The 22,762-nt window shown below is 33.1% G+C and overlaps 3 protein-coding genes across 7 annotated transcripts; 2 read left to right on the top strand and 1 right to left on the bottom strand.

Annotated features, from left to right (window-relative positions):
- The first annotated feature begins 54 nt into the window (after window positions 1-54).
- Window positions 55-6,149, top strand: LOC105335377 (uncharacterized). 4 transcript variants are annotated; one of them, XM_034450181.2, is made up of 15 exons: window positions 55-238; window positions 768-856; window positions 997-1,265; window positions 1,401-1,454; window positions 1,570-1,647; window positions 2,190-2,241; window positions 2,469-2,589; window positions 2,728-2,859; window positions 3,304-3,352; window positions 3,551-3,623; window positions 3,782-3,833; window positions 3,950-4,041; window positions 4,188-4,873; window positions 5,000-5,101; window positions 5,502-6,149. In XM_034450181.2, the coding sequence occupies exons 2-15, from the start codon at window positions 772-774 to the stop codon at window positions 5,802-5,804; spliced, it is 2,148 nt and encodes a 715-aa protein (XP_034306072.2). In that variant the 5' UTR covers window positions 55-238; window positions 768-771; the 3' UTR covers window positions 5,805-6,149. The 4 variants fall into 4 exon arrangements, with proteins under 4 accessions (XP_034306072.2, XP_034306066.2, XP_034306054.2 ...); XM_034450175.2 differs by having other exon boundaries at window positions 57-238; window positions 2,472-2,589; window positions 2,719-2,859; window positions 5,502-6,148; XM_034450163.2 differs by having other exon boundaries at window positions 58-238; window positions 2,719-2,859; window positions 5,502-6,148.
- Window positions 6,150-7,011: 862 nt separating this feature from the next.
- LOC105334966 (sodium channel modifier 1) lies at window positions 7,012-9,849 on the bottom strand. Its single transcript, XM_011438621.4, has 6 exons — window positions 9,719-9,849; window positions 9,555-9,625; window positions 8,287-8,375; window positions 8,081-8,181; window positions 7,312-7,982; window positions 7,012-7,167 (listed from the first exon to the last, which is right to left on the bottom strand). Exons 1-6 carry the CDS (start codon window positions 9,767-9,769, stop codon window positions 7,077-7,079), a joined length of 1,074 nt encoding a protein of 357 aa, XP_011436923.3. The 5' UTR covers window positions 9,770-9,849; the 3' UTR covers window positions 7,012-7,076.
- Window positions 9,850-9,998: 149 nt separating this feature from the next.
- LOC105334955 (peptidyl-prolyl cis-trans isomerase FKBP4) lies at window positions 9,999-18,293 on the top strand. Of its 2 annotated transcripts, XM_011438599.4 has the most exons (9): window positions 9,999-10,330; window positions 11,833-11,997; window positions 12,531-12,629; window positions 13,082-13,329; window positions 13,429-13,512; window positions 13,717-13,953; window positions 14,991-15,182; window positions 15,481-15,642; window positions 17,909-18,293. In XM_011438599.4, exons 1-8 carry the CDS (start codon window positions 10,123-10,125, stop codon window positions 15,631-15,633), a joined length of 1,386 nt encoding a protein of 461 aa, XP_011436901.3. In that variant the 5' UTR covers window positions 9,999-10,122; the 3' UTR covers window positions 15,634-15,642; window positions 17,909-18,293. The 2 variants fall into 2 exon arrangements, with proteins under 2 accessions (XP_011436901.3, XP_011436909.3); XM_011438607.4 differs by lacking the exon at window positions 15,481-15,642 and having other exon boundaries at window positions 10,000-10,330.
- Window positions 18,294-22,762: the final 4,469 nt, after the last annotated feature.

The raw sequence follows: 22,762 nt of genomic DNA, 5'->3' as shown, positions 1-22,762 counted from the left end.
GGTTTCGTATTTTTTCGAAGTTGCTAGGGAGAAAGTAGAATTATGTTTCTTTTGATTGAAATTTGATGATAAGTGTATGTTTTTACGTGTTTTCTATTGATTGAAATTCAAAACCACTAAAAATGGTCATTAGTTTCGGAAACAGTTGCAGTCTTCAATGGCGGCGATTTCAAGTGTCAAAATCATGACAATCATCGAGAAGGGTATACGATGATACAACAAGGCCCAAGGCAAGAATGTATGTGAAGACAGTCGTATGCATTATTTATTTATGTTGCCTTGAAGTTTTATTCAGCATCTATAATTCTACATAACATGAACAATAACATTTCTTACAAAGTTATTCCCCTTTGTCGAAATACCTTATTTGTAACTCGTCTGGATATAATTATATCAATAGTATGTTAAATTTAATGCACTTTTCATATGAAAAGTTGGTTCTTTTCTTTATAAGTCTTATATTGAGACTATGCATATTGAAAAAAATTAACATAACACTTTCAGATAGGTTTCATTTGCTGGTATTGGCTTTAATGTATAGGCCTAACTACTGGTATTGTACTGGTACTGCCTAGTGGTATAAAATGTATAAACTTCTCCATCACCAACTATTCTAAGGTTAAATCTAGCTGATAGTTTGTCATTTCTTGAATCATTGGACTTTCATATGTTAACCAGCATGAAAGGGGAATGATATTTGTTGATATGCTTTAATTTTCATTGATTGTTTGTAACATTAATGGTTATGAAAAAATGCTTCATTTCAGTCTAATGGGAAAACACAGAAACATTGAAGAATATATAAGGCAAACTGCAGCAAAAGAAAAACAGAAAATAAAAGAATCTGTTTTAGAAGGTATTTACATTATACACAACATATTGAGTTATGATGCATATGTACATGTATTGGACAATTGCAAAATAATAATTTTGAAATTTGAAGATGACCTACTTGAATTCTAAAATTTAATATTTACAATATGTGCATGGTTTAAGTTTTCAGGACACGCTCAAAATCTCCAGGAGGGAATGGTGCCTTTCTTGTTGCAGGAACACATAGTGAAACTGACAGGAAAAAGACACATACAGCTTCTCCTGACAAAAATTCTGCCTGTGCAGGATTTGGGCAGAAACATTTAAGAGAATTGTATTCTGCAGCTGATAGAAAAGACTTGGAGGATAACATGAGTCCAGCTGAACGAAACACAAGGAGCAGAAAACGTAAAATGAGCAAAACCAAAGGAGCCAGGATAAAACTTCATAAGGTGCTTTCTTTTGAATAACATGATCATCATTACTGAAACATGTGATTAAAAATAAACAAATAAATACAGAGCTATTATAAGAAAACCCCTGACTAATTGAGTTGCTCACTTTGTGAATTTGCATTATCTTTTCAGACAGAGGAAACAATTGGCCAAGTACAAGCCCACTCAGCTTCAAATTTGAGATATGTAAGTTTTTGACCATTTTTTGAATAATTGAGTTCATTTACATATAAATATTGTATCTCTTCATTATATTTTTCTAAAACTGAAACATAAATGAAATGAATATATTTTTATACAGGCTCTTAGATCAGCACAACAACAAAAAGAACAGCATGCAAGAAATGCAATTTCCAGAATTGCTAGTAATCGAATGACAGTCAGTATTATTTATCTTATTTTCATGAATTTGTTTTTGGAAGTTGTGAAGATGATCATTTTTTGAACTAAAAAATGTAAATTTAGATCAGCAGTACAGAACATGATTGCATGCATGTTATATGATAAAGCAAATGTCTTTTCAACCTGATAATTGCTGGCATATCCAATTTTAACGAACTAGTATTCTAAATATTCCATGAACTTACTTATTCATTTTATGAATCTAACTAGTGCTTTTAGGTGTGGAATTTCACTAAGGGTATATACTGTAGATTTCCTTTTTTTTTTTTTTTTTACAATTCCAATAGTTTCTATCATGTAGCAAGAATATAGAAATGCAAGTGTCAAACTTAATTTTGTTGTAAATCCATATACTTTACAATTGTCCGAAAAAACCAAGGTTTTATAATCTGTGACAGTGTGCTTCTTGTAATATTACTGCTTCTTGAATTATATTATCAGTTCCTTGCATTTAATTAGGAATATACAGTGTGTATGGTTGAAATTCAATTGTAATCGATTGCCTTCTTTCTTTTCAAGAAACGACTTGGACTATTTAATCAAGGAAAAAAATCAGAAACAATATTGAGAGGTATTTACTTTTAAGTTTATAGATATCATAAGTTACTAAAATCTCCAAAATAAGGGAGATCATGATTTAAATATGAATCTATTGTTATTTACTATGCATGCATTATTCATATTGTTTAATAATAATACATGCAGAAAGAACCGAAATGGATGATCACTTTCCAAATTATTTTTTGAAATGTTTTGACAAAATGAAAAATTGATTTATAAATTGTGTTGGTTTTACAGCAGCTTATACATCTAATGGAAGGCAGAGAACAGCAGAGGAAGATCTACAAGAATTTCTAAATAATAGTCCAACAGCCTCACGATCCAATGAAGCAGACAGACTCAGCTCTCATCTGTTAAGGTGGTTTCTGCAGAGTGATATTACTTCTATACACGTGACTTATATTCAAAGGACTCATGTTGACAGAGTTTAGAGTGATATATACAGCACACAAAATTTTGATTTACTATATGACCGAATTCTTTTTAGCAATGGTAGGTCAAAGGAAAATGAGGTGGTCAGAGTGAGATCTGCAGATGTGAGTGGACCAGAGACGGGATACAGGAGTGCCCCTAGTACTGTACACTCCATCACCCCGGCCTCTATACAAAGGGTGTCTGCTCCACAAAGGTACCACTCATTCTGTCATATAGATACCAGCACTTGATGCTGTACTCATGCTTTATATTTACAATATAGACTATTTGATAAGTTAGATGATGGTACATGTATTTTTTAGAAATCTTTATACCCACATACATTTGATCTTCCATATCTCAAACTCTGATATGATTGTGAATCATATTGATAATTTGAAGTAATCAACAGATACCAATTACTAACTCTTAGATATCTTAAGATATTTTTTTTGGGTCAGTCCTCTTGAGTTTGAGATTACAAGGTTTGACTGTATATATAGGTAATGAAGATCAGATACATGTAATTCTAAATTTCAGTCACAAAATAAGCAGCGATTTATTAAACACTTTCCGAATCATTTAATTAATGAGAAATTTGGGTGGGGTTAAGTTCATTTATAAGAAAGAAGTGTAATCATGATGTGTATTTCTTCAGCATTAGGAGCCTTGTCAGCAGCTGTAGTTCAGGAGGGAAAGAAGAGCATGTAAGCCAATTCTTATTTCTCCAACTTTGATTTCATGTTTTGTAATTTTGTTTAATTTTATTGGTTAAAGGAAATAAATAAAGACTTCTTCCTAAAAAATAATTATTATCCTGAAATATTTCTCAACAATGGCTTATGAATCACAAATATAAAACGATGCTTACATGATACTTGAATGAAAAATATCTTGTTTAACAGCTGCCTTCATTGGAAGAAACTGTGGATAAAGTTTTGTCTCGAATAAAGCCAGAGATTATATTTCCTGACAGAGGTATTTTGGATTTAGGATTTTGAATAAGATTCTTCACAATTTCACAATAAATGTAAATTTCAAAACATGAAGTAGCTTTTCTTCATTCCAAACAATTCTATTAGTGTCAGGTGTATTACAGCTTGATCACTGTGCTACTTGTTTTAATGAATTTACAGTAGATTTTGTCCAAGAAACTACAGATGAGTTGAGGAGAATAATGAGAATAAAGTAAGTTTACTACACATTGCTTTGGAAACGTGATCAACAATACTTGTCATTCATATCTCTGTGTAACTAATTATTATTCAGTAAAGTTAGAACTGTGATTTTTACTATGTTAAAAGTGCACCAAGGTCCTACACCCCAACTCCTTTACTAAGGACATGCTCATCTGTGAAAAGATCTCTACTGACCGGATATCCCACCCCTAGAAAAGGTACAGTACATGTATATGATATTTTAAAGTTTTCTCTCTTCTTGTTTACTTTTGATATAAAAATAACTACTAATTTTTAAAGCTATGGAAGAACTTTTTGAGCATGGCAAACAACTCACTAAAGCTACTACAAATTTATATTACAGATAAAAGCACAGAACAAAGGCCTGTTCCAAAGCACTTATCATTATCAAATGCTGGCAATTCCAACCCTAGGGAGGAAGTAAATGATCAGAAAGCTATATTACAGAAGGAGCCTAGCAACAGTGAGTCCATGGTGTTCAGAAGTAGTCCTTTTGATCTGGGAAAGAGGCAATTTCAGCCCTGTTTTCACGACCTAACAGATATTCAAAGCGATGCACAGACTCTGCTGCAGTGCCATGACCAGGTAATTGCTCAGGCTAAGCGTCACACGGAGCAAGCGACCATAACTAGGGAGGAAATCTCACTAGAGGACCTGTATAATGCTGATGGTCTTGACATCCTTAAGAAACACGATGAACAAACAAAGAAGCTGCTGAACCCGGGCTGGAGGGGGGATAAGGAAAATATTGAGGGGAGATATTGGAGGAGAGAGGAGAGGATCAGTTGGAGAGAGGAAGGTAAAGATTGGAAAAGAGGCAAGGAAGGGAATTTTTGGAGGTGTGAGGAGGGAAACAATTGTAGAGACAGGGACGGGAACAATGGGAGAAGAGACAAGGGGGAAAATTCCTGGGGAAACTTATTCTCTGAGATGCCAGAGGCAAGGTTTTCATCACAGGGTTCTTCAGTGTCCTCGGGATACCAAGGCAGTCAGATCCTGAGGGACACAAAAAACTGCAAAACTGAAATGGTAATTCAATGAGACATATAGTTTGAGACTTGCTTCTTTGTGCTGAAACTTATATTGTTGTTGTTCAACAGTTTACATACTACTTCATGTGCAGTTTGTATTTTAAAATGATAAATATTCTTTAAGATACCAACTTACTCTGGACCAGCACAGTTCTCTGGATTCATGCCTCAGTTCCATGATCAAGACTATTACAATGGAAACCACACAAGTGGAATGTCTAGTAAAGTAAGATTTCAGATTTAAATAGCTGGGCTGGGGGCTTTATTGTCTATATTCCTGACTCAAATTTAACCTTATAATTCCTCTTGACTATTACTAGGTATATACTATCAGTATGGATTGTAAAAAATAGTTAAAGAGGTATGAATTAGTGGTGAACTTTCAGGTCTAAGGATATCATAATGGATGATTGAATATTAGTTATATTTACTTAGACTATTTATTTGAAAATACTGATAAACGTTAAGAAGAGTATGATAAACACAAAATGTGACTATGCAGGAAATCATTTTAGGTGAACTTGGATAGAATATACTATCTGTGTTGAACATTGAAAAATACTGCAGTTACTGGTATATATTATATATGTACATGTATATAATACATTAAAGGTTGGTCTTTTCAGATAAGATCCTTGGATATCCTAGAAATCCTAGACGACATAGAAGCACCTCATTCACACGGTTCTTTAAGGCAGGAAAATTACTTGGCGTCCTATTCAGAAAGATTACCGCACCGAGACATTGTTGACAACCTGACAGTAGACCCCGACATCAGTAATATGCAGTGTGGAGAGGGCACTAGTCAGAAGAGAAGGTCCCCTCAGAGGGCCTCACAGGAGGAGTACCACTTCTGTCTGAAGAAACCCAGCCTGGACACGCCCAGTCCTCCTGATGAACTTTTTAAAAAGCACAGCCTCATTCCTTAGGGATGTAATGTCACGTAAAGAGTTCTCTGTAATGTTTTGTCCACCCTAACATAATTACTTTGTTGAGTAACCAAGTGTTTAACTACACATATATGATTGTGACTGTAAACCTTCTGGGTAACAAAATCTGAAACTTTCCCACAAACACCTGCTCTTGTTATATGCATGTATATTCTCAGAGCTGAATACATGTACATGTAGACAACAATGTTTTTACAGATCAACTATATCCTTAATTTTGATTTCTTTTGTTGTCTGTTTTTTAGCTTGAAGTTATTGTCACAATGAAATGAGTCATCTCAGCACTTAAAATGTTATTAAGATTGTTAGTGAATAAAAATTTCAAAACATTCATCAAAGTCCTTGTCTTTGACTTTTTGGTGGTTACTATAGGCATACCGGTATGTTGTTTTATCTGATGTCTATTTATTTGCTTTTCAGGAATGTCACAAAATAATGAGGAAAAAAATATGCAAGAGCAATTAAGGAATGCATGTATACTGGTGGAAAATTTTTAGTTACATGGATGGCTGCTTAATCTTCCTTGGAAAAGCTATTATTTCCAAAGATTCAATAGTCATGTGAAAAATACTATGCTCCCTTAATACTGCATACATACTAGGGACTTTTAAACCACGAAGCAACCTTTACTTTAAATATTTTGACTTCTATTCTCGTTTCATTTTGTATGATATATAGATTTGCCGTACAATTTCTAAAATTCCATATATTTCATTTAGTTTATAAATTAATATATGTATACCCGGTAATTGTATTTATATCACTGCATATGGCATTAAAATGTTTAAATTGGTGAAAATGCAACTAAAGATAGATGACACAGCCAGCCTTATATACATACATTGTAATATGTGGTAGAGTTACTTCCCTTAAAATCTGTTCATATTAGTTTAACTCTTTCTAAATCTAGAAAGCAAAGTTGCCAATCAAATATTTGCATCGTATAGAATTTTTGATTTCTGTAGATTTTGTTCACCAGTGGATGTCTTTTAGTGCTCTGTTAGTGCTTAATATGCCACATTCTCTATGTCTCCTTTAAAGCTCAACTCGGGTGGGGTACTCATTACTCAACTTGGCTGCTGCATTAGTTTCTCGGAATAACTGCTTTACCAGTGCCCTTAAATGTTGATTATATATGAACTCCATAGACCTATAAATACAATGTCAGATCTGCTAAAAATAAAGGTTATAATTTTGTAAAACATTTTATTTTGGGTTTGATCCAGTAAAACATCTATACAAAATGTAAGCCTATGGAAGATCTGGAGGTTCTTCATCAGAGTCAAACTCCACATCTTCATCCTTGATCCACTCTCCCTTCCAGTTTTTCTTCCATCCCCCACTGTCAAAGAAAAAAGAAGAGTGTAGTTATATTTAAATAGAAAATTCAGTTCAGTGCAAATTCTCTCACAATGAAAGCATTGTCTATAATATCTATTCACCATAACTTCCAGCCTTATTTCTTGAACAACAAACTAGTACATACCCCCTGTAGTACAGGTATTTGTCAGCCAGTTCTTGTTTTTCTTGAAGTCTTTTCTTGTCCTCCTGGCTTTTTTGGGTGGTTGGCTTTTTTATTTTTGACTTGAACACTGAGGTAGGATTGATTTCATTCACATGGTGACTTTGTTCATAGGTTTTAGAAGCACAACCAGGTTTAGAATTATTGTCTATCGCATTATGATGACTCTCCTTTGTTTGTTTAGATTTACACTGAATATCATCCCCATCCCCATATGCTGCTTTTCTCTTGTATGGCATAGGAGTAAAACTATTTGATGTTGGACCTGAGAAAATATTTTTCAATTGTTTATCATGAAGAAAAGGGCCCTTCTGGCCCATAATGTGTTGCCTGAATTTTTCATTGGTATTGAATTCACCAGAGGAACAGGATGGAACTTTAGATTTTTCAGTTTTGGACTCATTTATTGGGAATTCCTTTTTCAAAATCCCAGCAACTTTTGGTGATGGTATTATGACATGGGAGTTTCCAGGAAGTGATGCAATATCAGTAGCAGTTGGAGCCTCGCTCTGACATGGTGTCTCGCCATCAGAGGGACCAGACAGGCTTACACGTGTTTTCTGAGAATGGAACTTTTTCTTTACCCTTGGGTCATACCTGTGTCCGCATCCCAGGCCTTTATGTGATGTTGTGGCCTAAAATGTCAACAAAGATGTGCATATTTTATTCATGGGGAAAATATTTAGTACCGGTAATCATTTCTCACCAACTGATCTGTGTAAAAGTTCTGTACCTGCTTTATATCAGTAGTTCCATCCTTCAAATACTGGTCTTGTTTTCTTTGCTTTATCAGCATATCTAGCTCATCTTTCTTCTCTTGAAATTGCACAAAGTCTAGATGAAAATAAGATCTGGAAAAGCTCTAGATTACATCATGAATTTTTAAGTCGTTAAATGTGACACACTTTTAAGTAAAATCAAGAAATAAAAAAATCATACAAGCCTGATGTTTCTTTCCTTGTCTGTGTTGTGACAACACAATGACTGTATCAAACACAGGTCTGTTGGCACACACTAGGCATGCATACCTGAAATAGAGGGGTTGGGTTTAAGAAAACTTAGCGCCAGACTGTAATTGAGAAAACATTTTTTATTTGTACATGTAGTTTGGTATTTCATCTTCTCAAGCCATGGGTTTTGTGTCCATTTTTTTCCACAAAATAAGGAAATGGAATGGACACAAAACCTGTGGCTTGAGACGATGTTTGTCAATATATTGTCATATTTCCTGACTTGTGATGCTGATAACATTTATTGTGTGTGGTAGTACACAAATACATTAACTAAGATGATGTAAGCAGTAATATTATATATGACAATAAGGCCATAATAAAATTATTGTTTGTTTGGAATTGCCTCCCGCCTCATTGAAATACCCTTCTCTAATAAAAAATTTTATTAGCAAAAAATAAAACTTTTTTCATATGGAGATTTTTTTTTATATTTTTTCAATTTTTAATCAGTTAAACTTGGAGTTTGAAAAAAAGAATTCCTCTCTTCCTTCTGGGTCTAGAAACCCAAGTAATAGACCCTTTCACAATAATTAAAGAACTGCTCTCTTGCAGGACAAAATGATATACTTTGCCGAAGTTTTAGTAGGTAGATAATTAAATGACCTAATTGAAACGATTGATGTTACATCATATTTCACCAAACTATGTCATTTGCCCTGCAAAAGAGCAGTACTGCAGTTACCGTGAAAGGGTCTATATCAACCTCAGACACAAGTATTTGTTTGCTAGCTTGAACATGCAGAACTTAATTGTCCAGGATATCTCCGGCTTCTACCTAAAATTGGGGTGTATTCGTTGGTCGATTGGAGAGCTGCTAGAGTAATCCTGATTTGCTCGTTTGCAGTATGGAGATCTCCGGTAGATCTCCATTGTCTACTTTCTAAAAGCAGGTAGACAATGGAGATATTCAGGTCCATTTCTGGAGGTAGCAAACGTCGATACACCTTTGAAAACTAGACAATGGAGACCTACCTGGGATCTCCATAATGCAAACGAGCAAATTAGGATTACTCTTGCATCTCTAAAATCGACCAAACGAATACACCCAAGAAGCGATAACAATTAAGCTCAGTTGATATCACTTTCTGTGTCTTCAGTCAATATCCATATTACCATATATCGACCTATAATGAAGTCCATAATTGTAAAATATTTTGCTTATAATATCAGACTATCAGTATCTATATTGCCTACCTTCCATTGCTTGTCAGCAAAGCCTCATCCTCTGGAATGTCTTCTGTGAATAATTCTTTAACCCTCCTTCTCTACAATGTGCAATGATCATTCGTAATTGATTTTCAGACACTTAAAACCAGTCATTCGATATACTGAAATTTAAAACAATACACAATATATACCCTCAAGACCCCAAGCTGGTCAACATCATCACCATCCCTCTTAAAGGACATTGTTTATTTTTTTTATTCCAAACAGTGGTTCACAGTTCGACATGAATTTTGAATTCCTATCCCGATTTAAAATAAATCTTTTTAAAATAATTAAGAATGTGAGTATTTTTGACTAAAACTTTTCTAAATAGTATTTTTTTTTATAAACATTGAGATTATATATTCATTTATATTGTTTAAACAGCATTTATTTATATCCTTATTTCTTGAAATCGGGATCGACAACCACAAATTATGGACTTTTCGCGAAATCGACAAAAAAGAAAGTAGAACAATAAATTGTTGTGCACGTGTCCAAAAAAGAGGATATTTACTGTTATTTACTAGTTGTACGCGTGAATCAGTGGTGAATAATGACACAAGAAGTGCATGAACCAACCGACATCACCCCTGACAAGGATGGAGGTGTGATAAAGCAGATTTTACGTGCCGGGGAAGGAAACGAGAGCCCCGTGCCTGGAGACAATGTCTCCGTCCACTACGTTGGGACACTGGACGATGGAACACAGTTCGACTCGAGTCGTGATAAAGGCGAACATTTCAAGTTTGATCTTGGGAAAGGTGAGAAACATGCGGGTTGCGACCTGTGAATCATTTTATTCAGTTAGTTTCGTTTTCAGTTTTTGAAGTGGTTTGAATTAATATCAGGTAGACACAGGCTACATTTTTGTAGATAAATTAAAATTTGATGGTCAGTTGCCTAAATTGGACCATTATTTTGCTCACTAAATGGGAGGTGAACGCCCTGTATTTCTGTTCACAAGAGACACTGAATTCTATGTCTTAAAATAGTGTTTCTATATTGAACATTTCCTACAGTTTTCAACGCTAGAGAAAATTTCCTGCTTTACTTGATTGAATATCCGTTGTTTAACACCCCCATGTAACATTATAATATTGGCTATATATTTCAAATGTAGCTGCAACCAAGATCAGTCAAAATATGTAATTGTTAATGAAAATCAGACACATTCATACACTATCTTTTCTCCTCTTGATAATACAATTTGTCATTAGAATTTCAATATATGTAGTAAAGTTAAAACATGTTGAATCTAGTATTTTTCATCTTACAGTTGATTTGAATGATACATATTTTTCTATAGAATATATTCAAATGTAACTTCTTGCACACATCTGCTTTACATTCATAGTTTTTAACATTTACATTTGGGATTTGTTTCACTTAAAAAAGAAAAATTTGAAAGCATGTACCATGTCTAAGAGGTATATGCATTTATACTTGTAGCATTAAAATGAAGGATTAAAATTCGCTCATCTCACGGGTTTATGAGAGCACAATCAAGTTTCTTAATAAAGCAAAAGGGGGAAAATATTCATTGTGAATATAAAAATTTGTGTGTATTTGATATTTGTATCGTATTATTGGTTTCTTTTCTGTGACTCAAAATTGGTAGTATAAACTAAAACATCGAAACATTTGACCTTTACATTACAATACAAAAGTTGACCTTTCTCATTATTATCAATGCATTACAATCAAAAAAGTTTTATTGCCTCTTTTAATTGCTGTATTTTGGGGATAATACGTCTATGCGGTGTATAAGTCAATAAACATATTGGTAGAGATTTGATAATCTCTTTATAAGGGTCCTCTACACCTTTGGGAAATGTTTTGCATACAAGCCCAACTTCTCTAAGTTTTTATCTTCAAGATATGAAATTAAAGCATGCATTTGACTTGAAAATGTCAGAAAAAAAGGTGAATTTTGGGGAAATAAGCTATAAAAATGTATTGCTGTTCATAAAAACAATTGTCCTTCCTATATTTGAACTTGGTACATAAGGGTTAGTAGACCAAAACTATACCAATAACACTTTAGAGATACCAGAAGTCAAGGACCTTTAATAGTATTAGTTTTGGTATAAAGACAATCATCTTTAGATATGTTTGGAAAGATTAATAGAATCCTTAAATATTATTTTTATTGTTTTAATATGTCTGTATTGATTTTTTATAGACTAATTTTTATCAACAATCAGACAGAAGACTGTGAATTATTATTATTTTTTGATAAATAAATATATATGTGTGTTTTTAGGATCAGTTATTAAAGCATGGGATTTGGGAATTGCGACCATGAAGAAAGGAGAACTGGCCAAGTTCACCTGCAAACCTAAGTATGCTTATGGAGAAGTGGGGTCACCACCCAAGATACCATCCAATGCCACCCTTATCTTTGAAGTGGAGCTTGTTAGTTGGAAAGGTATAGCACAGGGTTCATAGATAGGACTACTCTTGTTTATATAAATAAATGTACTGGTACATGGTTGTTTTTATCTTTACTAGACAACAGTGAAGATTTCTTGCTCCCTTCATCTAAAAAAGAGATGAGCAGCAAATCACCACTCTTGGTTGCCAAAGGTGTTTTATTTTGTTATGTGAATGAATATATCTTACTGAAACCTTGAAAATTGAGAAATATGATATCAAGTTATATTGAAGCAATAATAATAGCTATTCAACAAAAAGAATTTTTAAAAATTACATTTGGTGTATTCGTGCACTCATTTTGTTCTCTAGGAATGCATGTTGCTATAAACATGATAAAGGAAATGCACTTGTTTGAAGGCCAAAATTCACTGTAAAAATTTTATTACTTTGATGTGATTTTTTGAAATGATAAACATAAATCAAAGAGTTTAGTCTTAGTTTCCCTAGCTAATCCCACAAGTGCAGAAAATTTGAAACCATAAAAAATCTTAACACACTCACTTAGATGTATTCCTTGGATTTTAGGTGAAGATTTGTCATTGAAAAATGATGGATCCATCATCAGACATATCACAACAAAAGGAAAAGGATGGAAAAATCCAAACGAAGGCGCTTTGGTCAAAGGTAAATATCAGATCTGTACAGATCAATCTCAGTGTTGTGTGATTAATGTATCTGAGAATCACGATATAAGCCTTGTTCCAGATGTTAAAATACTCTTTGTGAAAGTGAAAGAGTTTATATTCAATGAAAGAGATGAGATTTGCATTTTTAAGGATACACAGATTTGATAAACCTTTAAGGCCAAAATAAAATTATTGTTTGTTTGGAATTGCCTCCTCCTCATTGAAATACCCCTGCTGATAACATTTTATTAGCAAAAAATGAAGAACTTTTTTTGGTTAATTATGGAGATTTTTTTGGTGTTTTTTTTTACCAATTTTTAAGTAATTAAACTTTAAGTTTGAAAAAAAAAAAAATTCTCTCCCTCCCTCTTGGGTCTAGATCCTTGAGGCGGCAATTCCAAACAAACATTTTTTTAAGGATGGCCTGAAAATTTTTAAAACTTTTTACAGTGCACTATGTTGGGAGACATGGAGAAAATGTTTTTGAGGATCGGGAGGTGGAGTTTACAGTTGGAGATGCAGTCATTTCAAATGTCATTGAGGGTTTAGACATTGCGGTTAAGAGAATGAAGGAAGGAGAGAAATGTCGGCTGGACATCAAGCCCAGTATGGCATACGGATCAAAAGGAAATCCAGATCTAGGGGTGCCTCCGGATGCTGAACTTGTTTATGATGTAGAACTACTCAGCTTTGAAAATGTGAGTAATCATGATAATTCACAACTTACAAAATTAGTACATGTATTACTTTCTCAGTTTTTTAAATGGAGTTTTCAAGTTTAATTCTTTTTTATCTAGGCAAAAGAAAGCTGGGAAATGGAGCCCCATGAAAAACTGGAGCAATCCATTATAGCCAAAACAAAGGGAACAAAATTTTTCAAGGTATCATACATAATGAATAAAAATATTTATTTGATCATCCATAATCTTATTAAAATTATATCTTAGATTCACTCATGTATGATCGCTACTTGTATAGCATATCATAAAGGAACGGATTTATAAGTTTAATTTAATTAGATTGGATCATTTTTTCCAAATTCGAAAGAAAATCTGTTAATTCTCATATTGTTTATTGTTAAACAGGAGGGTAACTACAAAGTAGCCCTGAAGTACTACGATAAATGTCAGAAGAATTTGGAGTTTGAGACGACCCTTAAGGGTGAGGATGAAGAGAAGCGGAAGGAAGTTATCGTTCAAGCTCACCTCAACATGGCCATGTGTCACCTGAAGATGGAGCAGTATGTCAAAGTTCGCGACCACTGTAACAAAGCCCTGGACCTGGACGACAAGTGTGTTAAAGCTTACTTCAGGAGGGGACAGGTAAGGCAAAAGATAGGACTATATATATATATAATACCAGCTATTGAAAATGTAAACAGCTACAGGCACACTGATTAACGATAGCAGTAGTCATGACTTAGAATAATAGCAGGAAATTTAGAGAGGTTTATAGCAAGATTATGAATTCAAAATATTTAGCAGAAACACAAGCTGTTCAAGATATATAAGATTGCTAAGTGGGATAGTTCTAGAGAGATATCACATCAAGGCATCTAATGAGATAGAAAACAAGCGAAGATAACTAATAATGAGATGATTGCAAGACAACTATCATGTCAGCTTTTAAAAGAAATAAATACAGTAGCAAAGAGCATAGAGGTATTAAGTGCAATTTAAAGCAGTTTAGCTTATTGCTTGATGTAACTTATTAAAGAATGAATACCGCAGTAAGACTGGTAGGAAGATAGATATAGAAACAAGTTATGAGGTAGTGAAACAGTTGATAAGATGGTGAAACAGTTTAAAATGAGATTGCAAAAGATTTTATGGGATAGTGGAATAGGTAATGATATGAGAAAACAAGTCATGAGACAGTAAGTGAATGAGATGGGGAAACAGTCAGTGCAGTAGTGAAACAGTCAAAAAAAAGATAGTCAAACAGTTTTCAAGATTGTGTAACATTTTATGACAGTCACATAAAGAAAAAAAATTAATGCATAAACAGAATGAAATGTTTTTAAACAGTAAATGAGATGTTAATGAGATGATGAATAATTAAATGAGAAACATGAAGTAAAACATTCGTGGGATAGTGAGTTATTGAGATGATGAAACAGTAAATGAGGTAGTGGAAAAGTTAACATTGAGATTTTTTAACATTGCATTGTATGTGATACGGTATCTAAGCCATTTGAAATGAGATAGTTGGAAGTTCATTCTTTTCTGGAAGAAATACATATGAACAAGTTTACAGTTGCCTTATTATCTTTGCATTGATTCCCAACTTTATGTTAAACATGATTGTAACTTTTAAACATGTATTCTTAATTATTAATTCTTTTGCATATATTTTTAAGGCCTACTATGCTGGAAATGATTTTGACCTTGCCAGAAAAGACTTTGAAAAAGCGTGTGAGTTAGAGCCGGACAATAAAGCCGCTAAAAATCAAGTCAAAATTTGTGAACAGAAGATAAAACAGTTTGACAAGAAGGAAAAAGCCAAGTACCAGGGAATGTTTGAAAAGTTTGCTGCTGAAGATTCTAAAAAGGTATAACTAAAACAAATGTTAGGATCATTCAGCTTTTAATACAGAAATTATAACATTCAGCCTTAGCTTTAATGTATAGATGTTTTTTTTTTGCTTCATCTGACACTATTTTGTATCATTTCAATGCGTATCCTTTGTGCTATGGTCATATTTAAGCAGAATATTCCTTGTGGAGTTCAGCACAAGACCTTACTTGGGGGACTTCAAATAGCACCTATCAAGAGAAATATAAGTTACGTGGACCATTTCAGTAGTTTTTATTGACCTTTGTACATGCACAAATCCAACCATTTTTCAGCCTCAAAATCGCTTTGTTGATGGTTTTGAGGAAATTGGAGAATGGGATAATAAAATGGCTCATGGCATGCTGCCCCTTGATCAAGAATGTGAGGCTTTCGGAGAAAAGATGCCCGAGCGATGTAATGTGTCCCAACCCCCTGGGGATGACTGAGGCTCCATGGTAAATCTGTTTCTATTATAGAATTGCACAAACCTGGCCCTCAATGGAGGCTATATAGATCCTCATGAACTGGTGTGATTTATACCGGTACATGCCTAAAGGTTGGTGGGAGGGAGGATTTCCAGTTGGGTGATTATTGGACCTGGAACTGGAACAAATTTGGCCCCCCTAATTCACCATTTTTAAAGTACATGAAATTATTAGGCAATTTTTTTCTTTTGTAGAAGGGTTGATGTAAGATATCTTTTTTTATCACATGTTTATCCCAATATACGGTGGATATCACTCATGGGATAAAAGTAAATAATTAATTCAGTTGAGGGGTGTTGAGATATAAATTTGAAACATTTTATGCTGTTTCAGTTATTTGTCAGGAATTCATAAAAAAAATGTTCGAAAATGAATGTCTGTTTGTTAAACTTCAAGGAACTTTTTTTCAATGCGTAACGTTGTTGACGTGTTGTAAATAATGTGTTGTGCGGCTCACAATCACAATTTTTACAGGAAAAGTTTGGATTAACAAAATACTTGGTAAAACATGTGATAAAAAGAATCTCTCATGATTTGCAATGGTATATGATTTTTATCCAACTCGTTGTGTGTTTTCTATCCCCTCGCCAAGGCTCGGGGATAGAAAACACACAACTCGTTGGATAAAAATCATATACCATCGCAAATCATGAGAGATCCTATATATATCTATTTATTGGATCTATTTGCTCTCACTTGTAGTATATGATGTCAAAAGTGACGCTACGTTTGTAATTTAATTAAAATCAGTCAAAAAAATCTGTCATATTGAGTGGAATAGGTAGAGCGCAGCTTTGAACTTTCAAAACATTTTTTGATTTTAGCATATTTTATTGTTTATATACATGTATATATAAGATACATTTTTTGTCAGTAATAAGTCTTGGATAGACACATGAATATCTTTGACAAAAATATTATGATTGTTCAAGCCTGAGCTCCATGTTTTCTGAAAGAGATCTGCTTGAAATATGCTAGCATTATGAAAATGGAGGAAAAGGGATAACTTTATGATGTCATACTTTAAAAATTGAGAGCATTTGGATTAAAATGAAAATTGTGTAAAAACTTTACAACTCTATCTGTACAAATAAAACAAAGAATTTCAGTAAAATGATATTCATTTTAGGGGGCCATTTTAGGTTCTTATTATGTATAAATATATAGTCTTTTGTTGTTAAACATAATATAAAGACAAGAACAACCTTCAGAAATAACCAACTTATTTTCATTTTTGTGCGTGATACCCTCTGTCTATTGCAGTGTCAAATAAAATTTGCAGCACTTGTTTTGTATATTCACCTTCTTTTATCATTGGCCAAAAAGATTTATCTAAACCCCAAAATATGACATGCAGGAGAAGGTAAAAGAGATACTTGTGTAGCATTACAATGCATTCAATGAACTGTTCATGAACAAGTATTAATGGAAAGCGTATTTTTATATATTGCCACTACCATATACATTGTAGGGTTTTTTTTCAAGACTAAGCAAATTAAGCCATATTGATTTCATGTATTCATTAGCTTTGTGCTAAAGAATCATTGAACAATGGCCTCAATTTTATTGAAAATTTCATACAAATAATTACATGTTTTGTTATTTTAGAACATTAATCTTACATAGAAAAAAGACATTCACTATTTATTTTTGTGAAAGCCAAATTTAGTCCGTGACTTCACTAAAAAGATCAGGCCATCCTTAAAAAAATTGTTTGTTTGGAATTGCCGCCTGGAGGTTTCTTGACCCTATTTTTCCAACTTGAAGTTTAGCATATTAAAAATTGGTAAGGAAATAAAAATCTCTGTGTAGAATTTTTTTCTTCAGTTTTTGCTAATAAAAGAGGAGGGAGGTCAATCTGGTGGGAGGCAAGTTTGACCTTTGTTCTTTGTTGGCCAATGTTGTAACTTCTCAAAATGATCATTATTCATGTGGTTGTTAATATTTTTTCTCGTACCAGTAATATGTTAAAATGCTCCATATAGATATTAAAGGAAAATCAGGAAATCCATCTTGAAGCTGCATGTACTTTTATATCAGTAAAAATTGCACTTTCTAAATAATTTGAATTTAAGGGCCAAATAAGAACCCTTTTCTCTAATACAGTGTACAATTTAGACATATCCAACTCCACAGGTTTGTGTATTTCCCCTTCTCCTCCCCACAATGGTGTTTAGGTGTGTGCCTAAAACAAAGGAACTCATTTAATATCATGAGCAAATTCTTTACTTTTCAGTCTGATGGTGAGAAGGGAGATGACTCCAAGTAAAAGGAGAAGAGCCAAGTCTGTGAGAATTATTAGAGGGTGCCATGTGAGAACAGGACTACAGCAATAAGAAGCGGGACTGATGGTTTATCTGTTGTTTTTCTTATTTCTTTGTTAGTGCCATCAATTTGTACTATATGTATGCTATCGTAAACAAGAGATATTTTCAGGAATAACGTAGATACATCATTATCGTGCCACTGTTACAGAACATACAAATGAACTGGTTTTACTTTAAAAGCAAAATAGTGTTCATGTGCACACAAAATTATTCATTTACAATGTTACTTACACCTAAGAATGCTTCTGTAAGACAAATCATTTTTTAATTGATAAATAAAATGTTTTACGTGATTTTTTTGGTCGTCTTCTTAGTTTGAGGGCGACTCGATATTGAATAAAGAAAATATATACTTTTACTCACAATGGTAAATCGGGAATTGTCGATTATTATTTACTCTCTTCTTAAAAAATATGAACTAAATAAAATGTAACAATAACGATTGTGTAAATACGACATCACTTTTATTTTTCTACGATAATCTTTTGAATTGCTTGCCTCAAATGCCAAGAAACAGCATAAAAAGTAAAATTATTGAAAAAGTGTTACATGTGATTTTAAAAATCAAGTGTGTCTAGAGCAGATGTTATGAATGCTACTGAAGAAATTGAAATTGAAAATGTGCACGAAATTTTAACCTCCATAGTTCTATTATTTTATTACTAATCAAACCTTTTATCGCTGCAACTTTTAAATAGAGAGAGGGAGATATAAATCAAAATTTATTTATCTGGGATCAATGATTTATCAAAGGAATGTCGATTAGTATTCGACAATGGTGCCCTTGAGACAGAGAAAAAAGAGCAAAGATTCTTGGGGCATTGCGATTGGTTAAATTTATTTCAAAAAGAGATTTCATTTCTTCTGCCGACGATAAAATTTCAAATCGCCGAGCGACAATTCTGTTGAGGTGAAATACATTTTAGAGTCTTGAAAATGGAAAGTCACGCTCGTGTATTATGATTGGTTTGGGATTTCGAAAAAATAACCGAGAATTTATGATACGATTTTATTTCCGTTCTAATAGTATTTGGAGAGGAAATACAGCCCCGTGTCGCCGATATGATATATCATAAATAATATATTTATTTTTGGCAAATATTTTTGTCTTTTAATACCTAATTTAGACTGAAATGACTCAAATCTGCTGAATGTGTCGAGTGATTAGTTCTCTATCACACACGTTCGCGCATAATTTGGATACAAAATACCGTTTGATTTTATCTGACACGGAAATATAAAGGGGAGGGGGTGTGCTAACAATTGTTAGTGATACAGGCTGGCATCAAATGGTCAAGAGATCTGTAAATATATTCCGATTTTTTCTTTGTGCTCGTGTTTATGTTTCCTTAAATCATTTTAAATTCTGTTTTCCTTGTTTTCGCTTTGTTTAAATATGAACGCATTTCGCAGTTACGCGACACAAATGTAAAGGGGGCTGGGTGGTCAACAATTTACCCCTCAGATCGACCTCCAAATTTGAAACATGGTATGTCCGGTCCTATGTTATAATTTAATGGGGGAAAATCCATACAATTTTACATTTTCATATTTCTTTATAAGAGCTTTTCACATGTTGGCCCTATAATCAAAAATTGGCCACAATCGATCACCTTATCCTCTTATTGTTGGATTTGATATACATGTAGTTTGTAAACACGAGTTATTCCGACCCAAGTTGGCGATGATCTAACGATGCCGTCAAACCCCCTTAAGATGATGGTTGATCTTTGTTATAATTATAGAATTTGTATACATTTTTAATTTTTTTCAATTAACAAAAGGTGATTGTATAGTTGTTTATATATATAATCAACTGATTTCAAATCTTATAAAAATATAAAACAAGAAATCGATACATATTATGATATAGATAACAATCTCTCAACTGAATGCCCAGCTCATGAAATCAGTGAGAGCAACCTTAGGGACAAACGCATACTTTCTCCAGGTAATTTTACGGATAAGATTCTGCAATGATACAATTGTGTTCCGTGAAAACGCCGTGTTAAACTATAATTTTTTTATAAATACCAGGTATCGTGAATACCGTAACCACCTCACCAGGTATGAAGCTTGAAACTGAACAAACCGACCACGGAGATGAAAATTATGCGATTCTACTATTGGGGGTCTTGGGGTGTCTATTCTGCTCAAAAAGATTGTCATATAATTTTGAACTTTCTCTACCCCCCCCCCTCCCCCTCCAGAAAACAACCGTTAAGAAGATACATTCATGCTTTTATCTGAAAATCTTCAAATGTGCATCAAACTGATCAATCTAGATTTTTGGATGAAATGGCATTTTTAATATGCGTTTTTAAAATGTTTACCAAACAACGTGCAACTCTTATGTATATTACATGTATTGTATGTACTTGTACGTGTATGTCTAAACATAAAACAACAATTGTTTATTTTCGTTTATTTTTAAACCTTTAAAGATCCTTATCGAAACATTTATTCTCCGCAAACAAAATCTTAAACTATCCGCGTTTAAGAGCAATGAAATGAAATTCTTTGTGTGATTATTTTTAATTTTAAGCAATAAACATAAAATACATTTTCATCTCTGTAACCTCCTGTAGATGTCCTTCCAAGGCCCATCGGCTCGTTTTCATTAGTTGTTAAAAAAATCTTTTTTCGAGTAAAATAAGTTGCTTTCCTAAACACAAGGGCTGACCTGTAATAATCTTTCATTGCGACCGGTGTCGTATAATTTAAGGCCCGGTCCGTAAAATGGTCCGGCCGGACCTTTAATGTTAACATTTAAGATCCGGCTTTCCCCTATAAGAAAAGGTCCTACCCGTAGTCACTTATTGCAATATATCTCAGAGTTATTATTCTTTTTGCTCATGTGAATTTACATGTATCTAAAATATGTATTTGTTTATATTACCAGTCGGCCATTAGCGTATGGTACATCACAGTAAAGCCGTATCACTGAATTATTTTGTAGAATATTAAATATTGATAGCGTATTAGATTTTCACTAATTGTTTACGAATCTGAGTAAAAAAAAATAAAAACATCAGTTTTTTTTACAATAATTTGAACACACTATTTAGTCCCTTTGTTTTTAAATCTCTTGCGGTGTATACGGATTAGCGGAGGATTTCACGACACCTTACCTAATCAGAATACAGCGAGATAAAAGGCTCCACTGTAGTGTTCTGCACTACCAATATTGTCTTTTTTCCTCGTGCTTTGTTTAATTTTCAATAGATTAGGAACGTATGATAATAAACTAACAATTCATAGGTCTTTAGGTAGAGTCCATCATTATTTTAAGATAATTACTAAAAGGTCGCACATGTGCATTACCTGGACAGAGGGTATACATTCATAATATACTTAGTAGTGTATACGTAACTGTGGTAACTATAAGGGCGTGAAAAGACAAAAGAAATTAATTAGATGATACATGTATAATGTACTTATAATTAAAATGCATCTTTTTACTGACTGAAGGTAAGGCGTTTAAAAAAGGATTAAAAGTCTGATAATTTGTTAAGTTATAATCTCTCTCTCTCTCTCTCTCTCTCTCTCTCTCTCTCTCTCTCTCTCTCTCTCTTAAGGTTTCAAAAAAAAGATAGAAGGTATATAATTTGTGATAAAATTGCTTTGATACAAAGTGTTTTGATGCAGAAATATATTTGTAAACTGCCTAGCAATTATCTTCAGATTGCTGTCTGAGCGCCTTTAAGGCATCATTCTAATTTGTTTTACTACTTCACATTTCAAAACCTCACGAAATTAGATGCATTTCTTTACATAAAAAATTAAAGAATGATTTAGTTTAAAGGGAAAAGTGGAGAAAAATTATGAAATTCTTTAATCGGAGCTAGTGATAAATGAAAAAAAAAATTTTTATCAGTCAAATAATCTCTACTTCATTCGAGCTTGACGTTAAATGAGACTTTCACATGAATAGCATTCGGAGACATGTACACTTTGCAGATCACCAAATACAAAGCACTGTAGGATTGATACGAGGGTTGCTCCAAAAGTAGTGTCACAGTTGCAATAAAACCATGAAAGCTCGCTGTAATGACAAAATTTCGAACTGTATTATATTTACATATATTTATCTCTAATGTAAGAGATAGAAATGCATTTAGATATTTATTTTAACAACAATAATTTATAAGATCTATTTATGGGTTTTTTTAATCTCCACTTGTATATCTTAACTTCTCTCTCAATTTTATTTGACAATATTAAAATGAAAACTAATGTTTAGGGGATATCTGAGTGATTCGAGACAGTTAGTACAATTTACATGTACAAATATTTTAAACAAAAATTAACTTGCTAGTATTTTTTTTCTGTACATATGTCAAATTCCGTATGTTATTTTTTTTAAAGGGGAATGGTCACGATTTCGGTCAAAAATTATTTTTCCGATTTTAATGTATACAATACTTCATTAAGGCAATTTTGATAGGCAGCCAAAATTCGAGTGCCATTCGTTAAGTTATCAGCGATTTACTGAGCTTACAATTCTTTTGAGAGACTCTCAAGAGAGAGAGAGAGAGAGAGAGAGAGAGAGAGAGAGAGAGAGAGAGCATATCATGTAATGGTTTGGGCTGGGTGGTTGGGTTGATTATAGGTGCTGATTCTATATAATATGTTAATATGTTAATCAGAGTAACAGAAATTATAAAAATACATGTATACATGGATAATTAAAAAGATAAATCAATTGGCATCCTTCACTTTGGGACTTAAAATTGAATTAAAATTAAAACTCTCGAAATTAA

The sequence above is a fragment of the Magallana gigas genome, chromosome 5, assembly GCF_963853765.1.
Source record: "Magallana gigas chromosome 5, xbMagGiga1.1, whole genome shotgun sequence".
In the NCBI taxonomy this organism is placed as follows: Eukaryota; Metazoa; Mollusca; class Bivalvia; order Ostreida; family Ostreidae; genus Magallana; species Magallana gigas.
The sequence above is the reverse complement of the archived record's forward strand: the minus strand, read 5'-3'. Positions and strand labels throughout refer to the sequence as shown.

Excerpts from the sequence above, each read along its gene's own strand:
- LOC105335377 (XM_034450163.2), top strand. The coding sequence starts at position 772 with ATGGGAAAACACAGAAACATTGAAGAATATATAAGGCAAACTGCAGCA. Across the intron at positions 1,455-1,569 it reads CAGCTTCAAATTTGAGATAT|GCTCTTAGATCAGCACAACA; the intron begins GTAAGTTTTTGA and ends ATTTTTATACAG. Across the intron at positions 2,590-2,718 it reads CTCAGCTCTCATCTGTTAAG|CAATGGTAGGTCAAAGGAAA; the intron begins GTGGTTTCTGCA and ends AATTCTTTTTAG.
- LOC105334955 (XM_011438599.4), top strand. The coding sequence starts at position 10,123 with ATGACACAAGAAGTGCATGAACCAACCGACATCACCCCTGACAAGGAT. Across the intron at positions 11,998-12,530 it reads GGAGCTTGTTAGTTGGAAAG|GTGAAGATTTGTCATTGAAA; the intron begins GTATAGCACAGG and ends CTTGGATTTTAG. Across the intron at positions 12,630-13,081 it reads CGAAGGCGCTTTGGTCAAAG|TGCACTATGTTGGGAGACAT; the intron begins GTAAATATCAGA and ends AACTTTTTACAG.
- LOC105334966 (XM_011438621.4), bottom strand. The coding sequence starts at position 9,769 with ATGTCCTTTAAGAGGGATGGTGATGATGTTGACCAGCTTGGGGTCTTG. Across the intron at positions 9,626-9,718 it reads ACCAGCTTGGGGTCTTGAGG|AGAAGGAGGGTTAAAGAATT; the intron begins GTATATATTGTG and ends TGCACATTGTAG. Across the intron at positions 7,983-8,080 it reads GAACTACTGATATAAAGCAG|GCCACAACATCACATAAAGG; the intron begins GTACAGAACTTT and ends TTGACATTTTAG.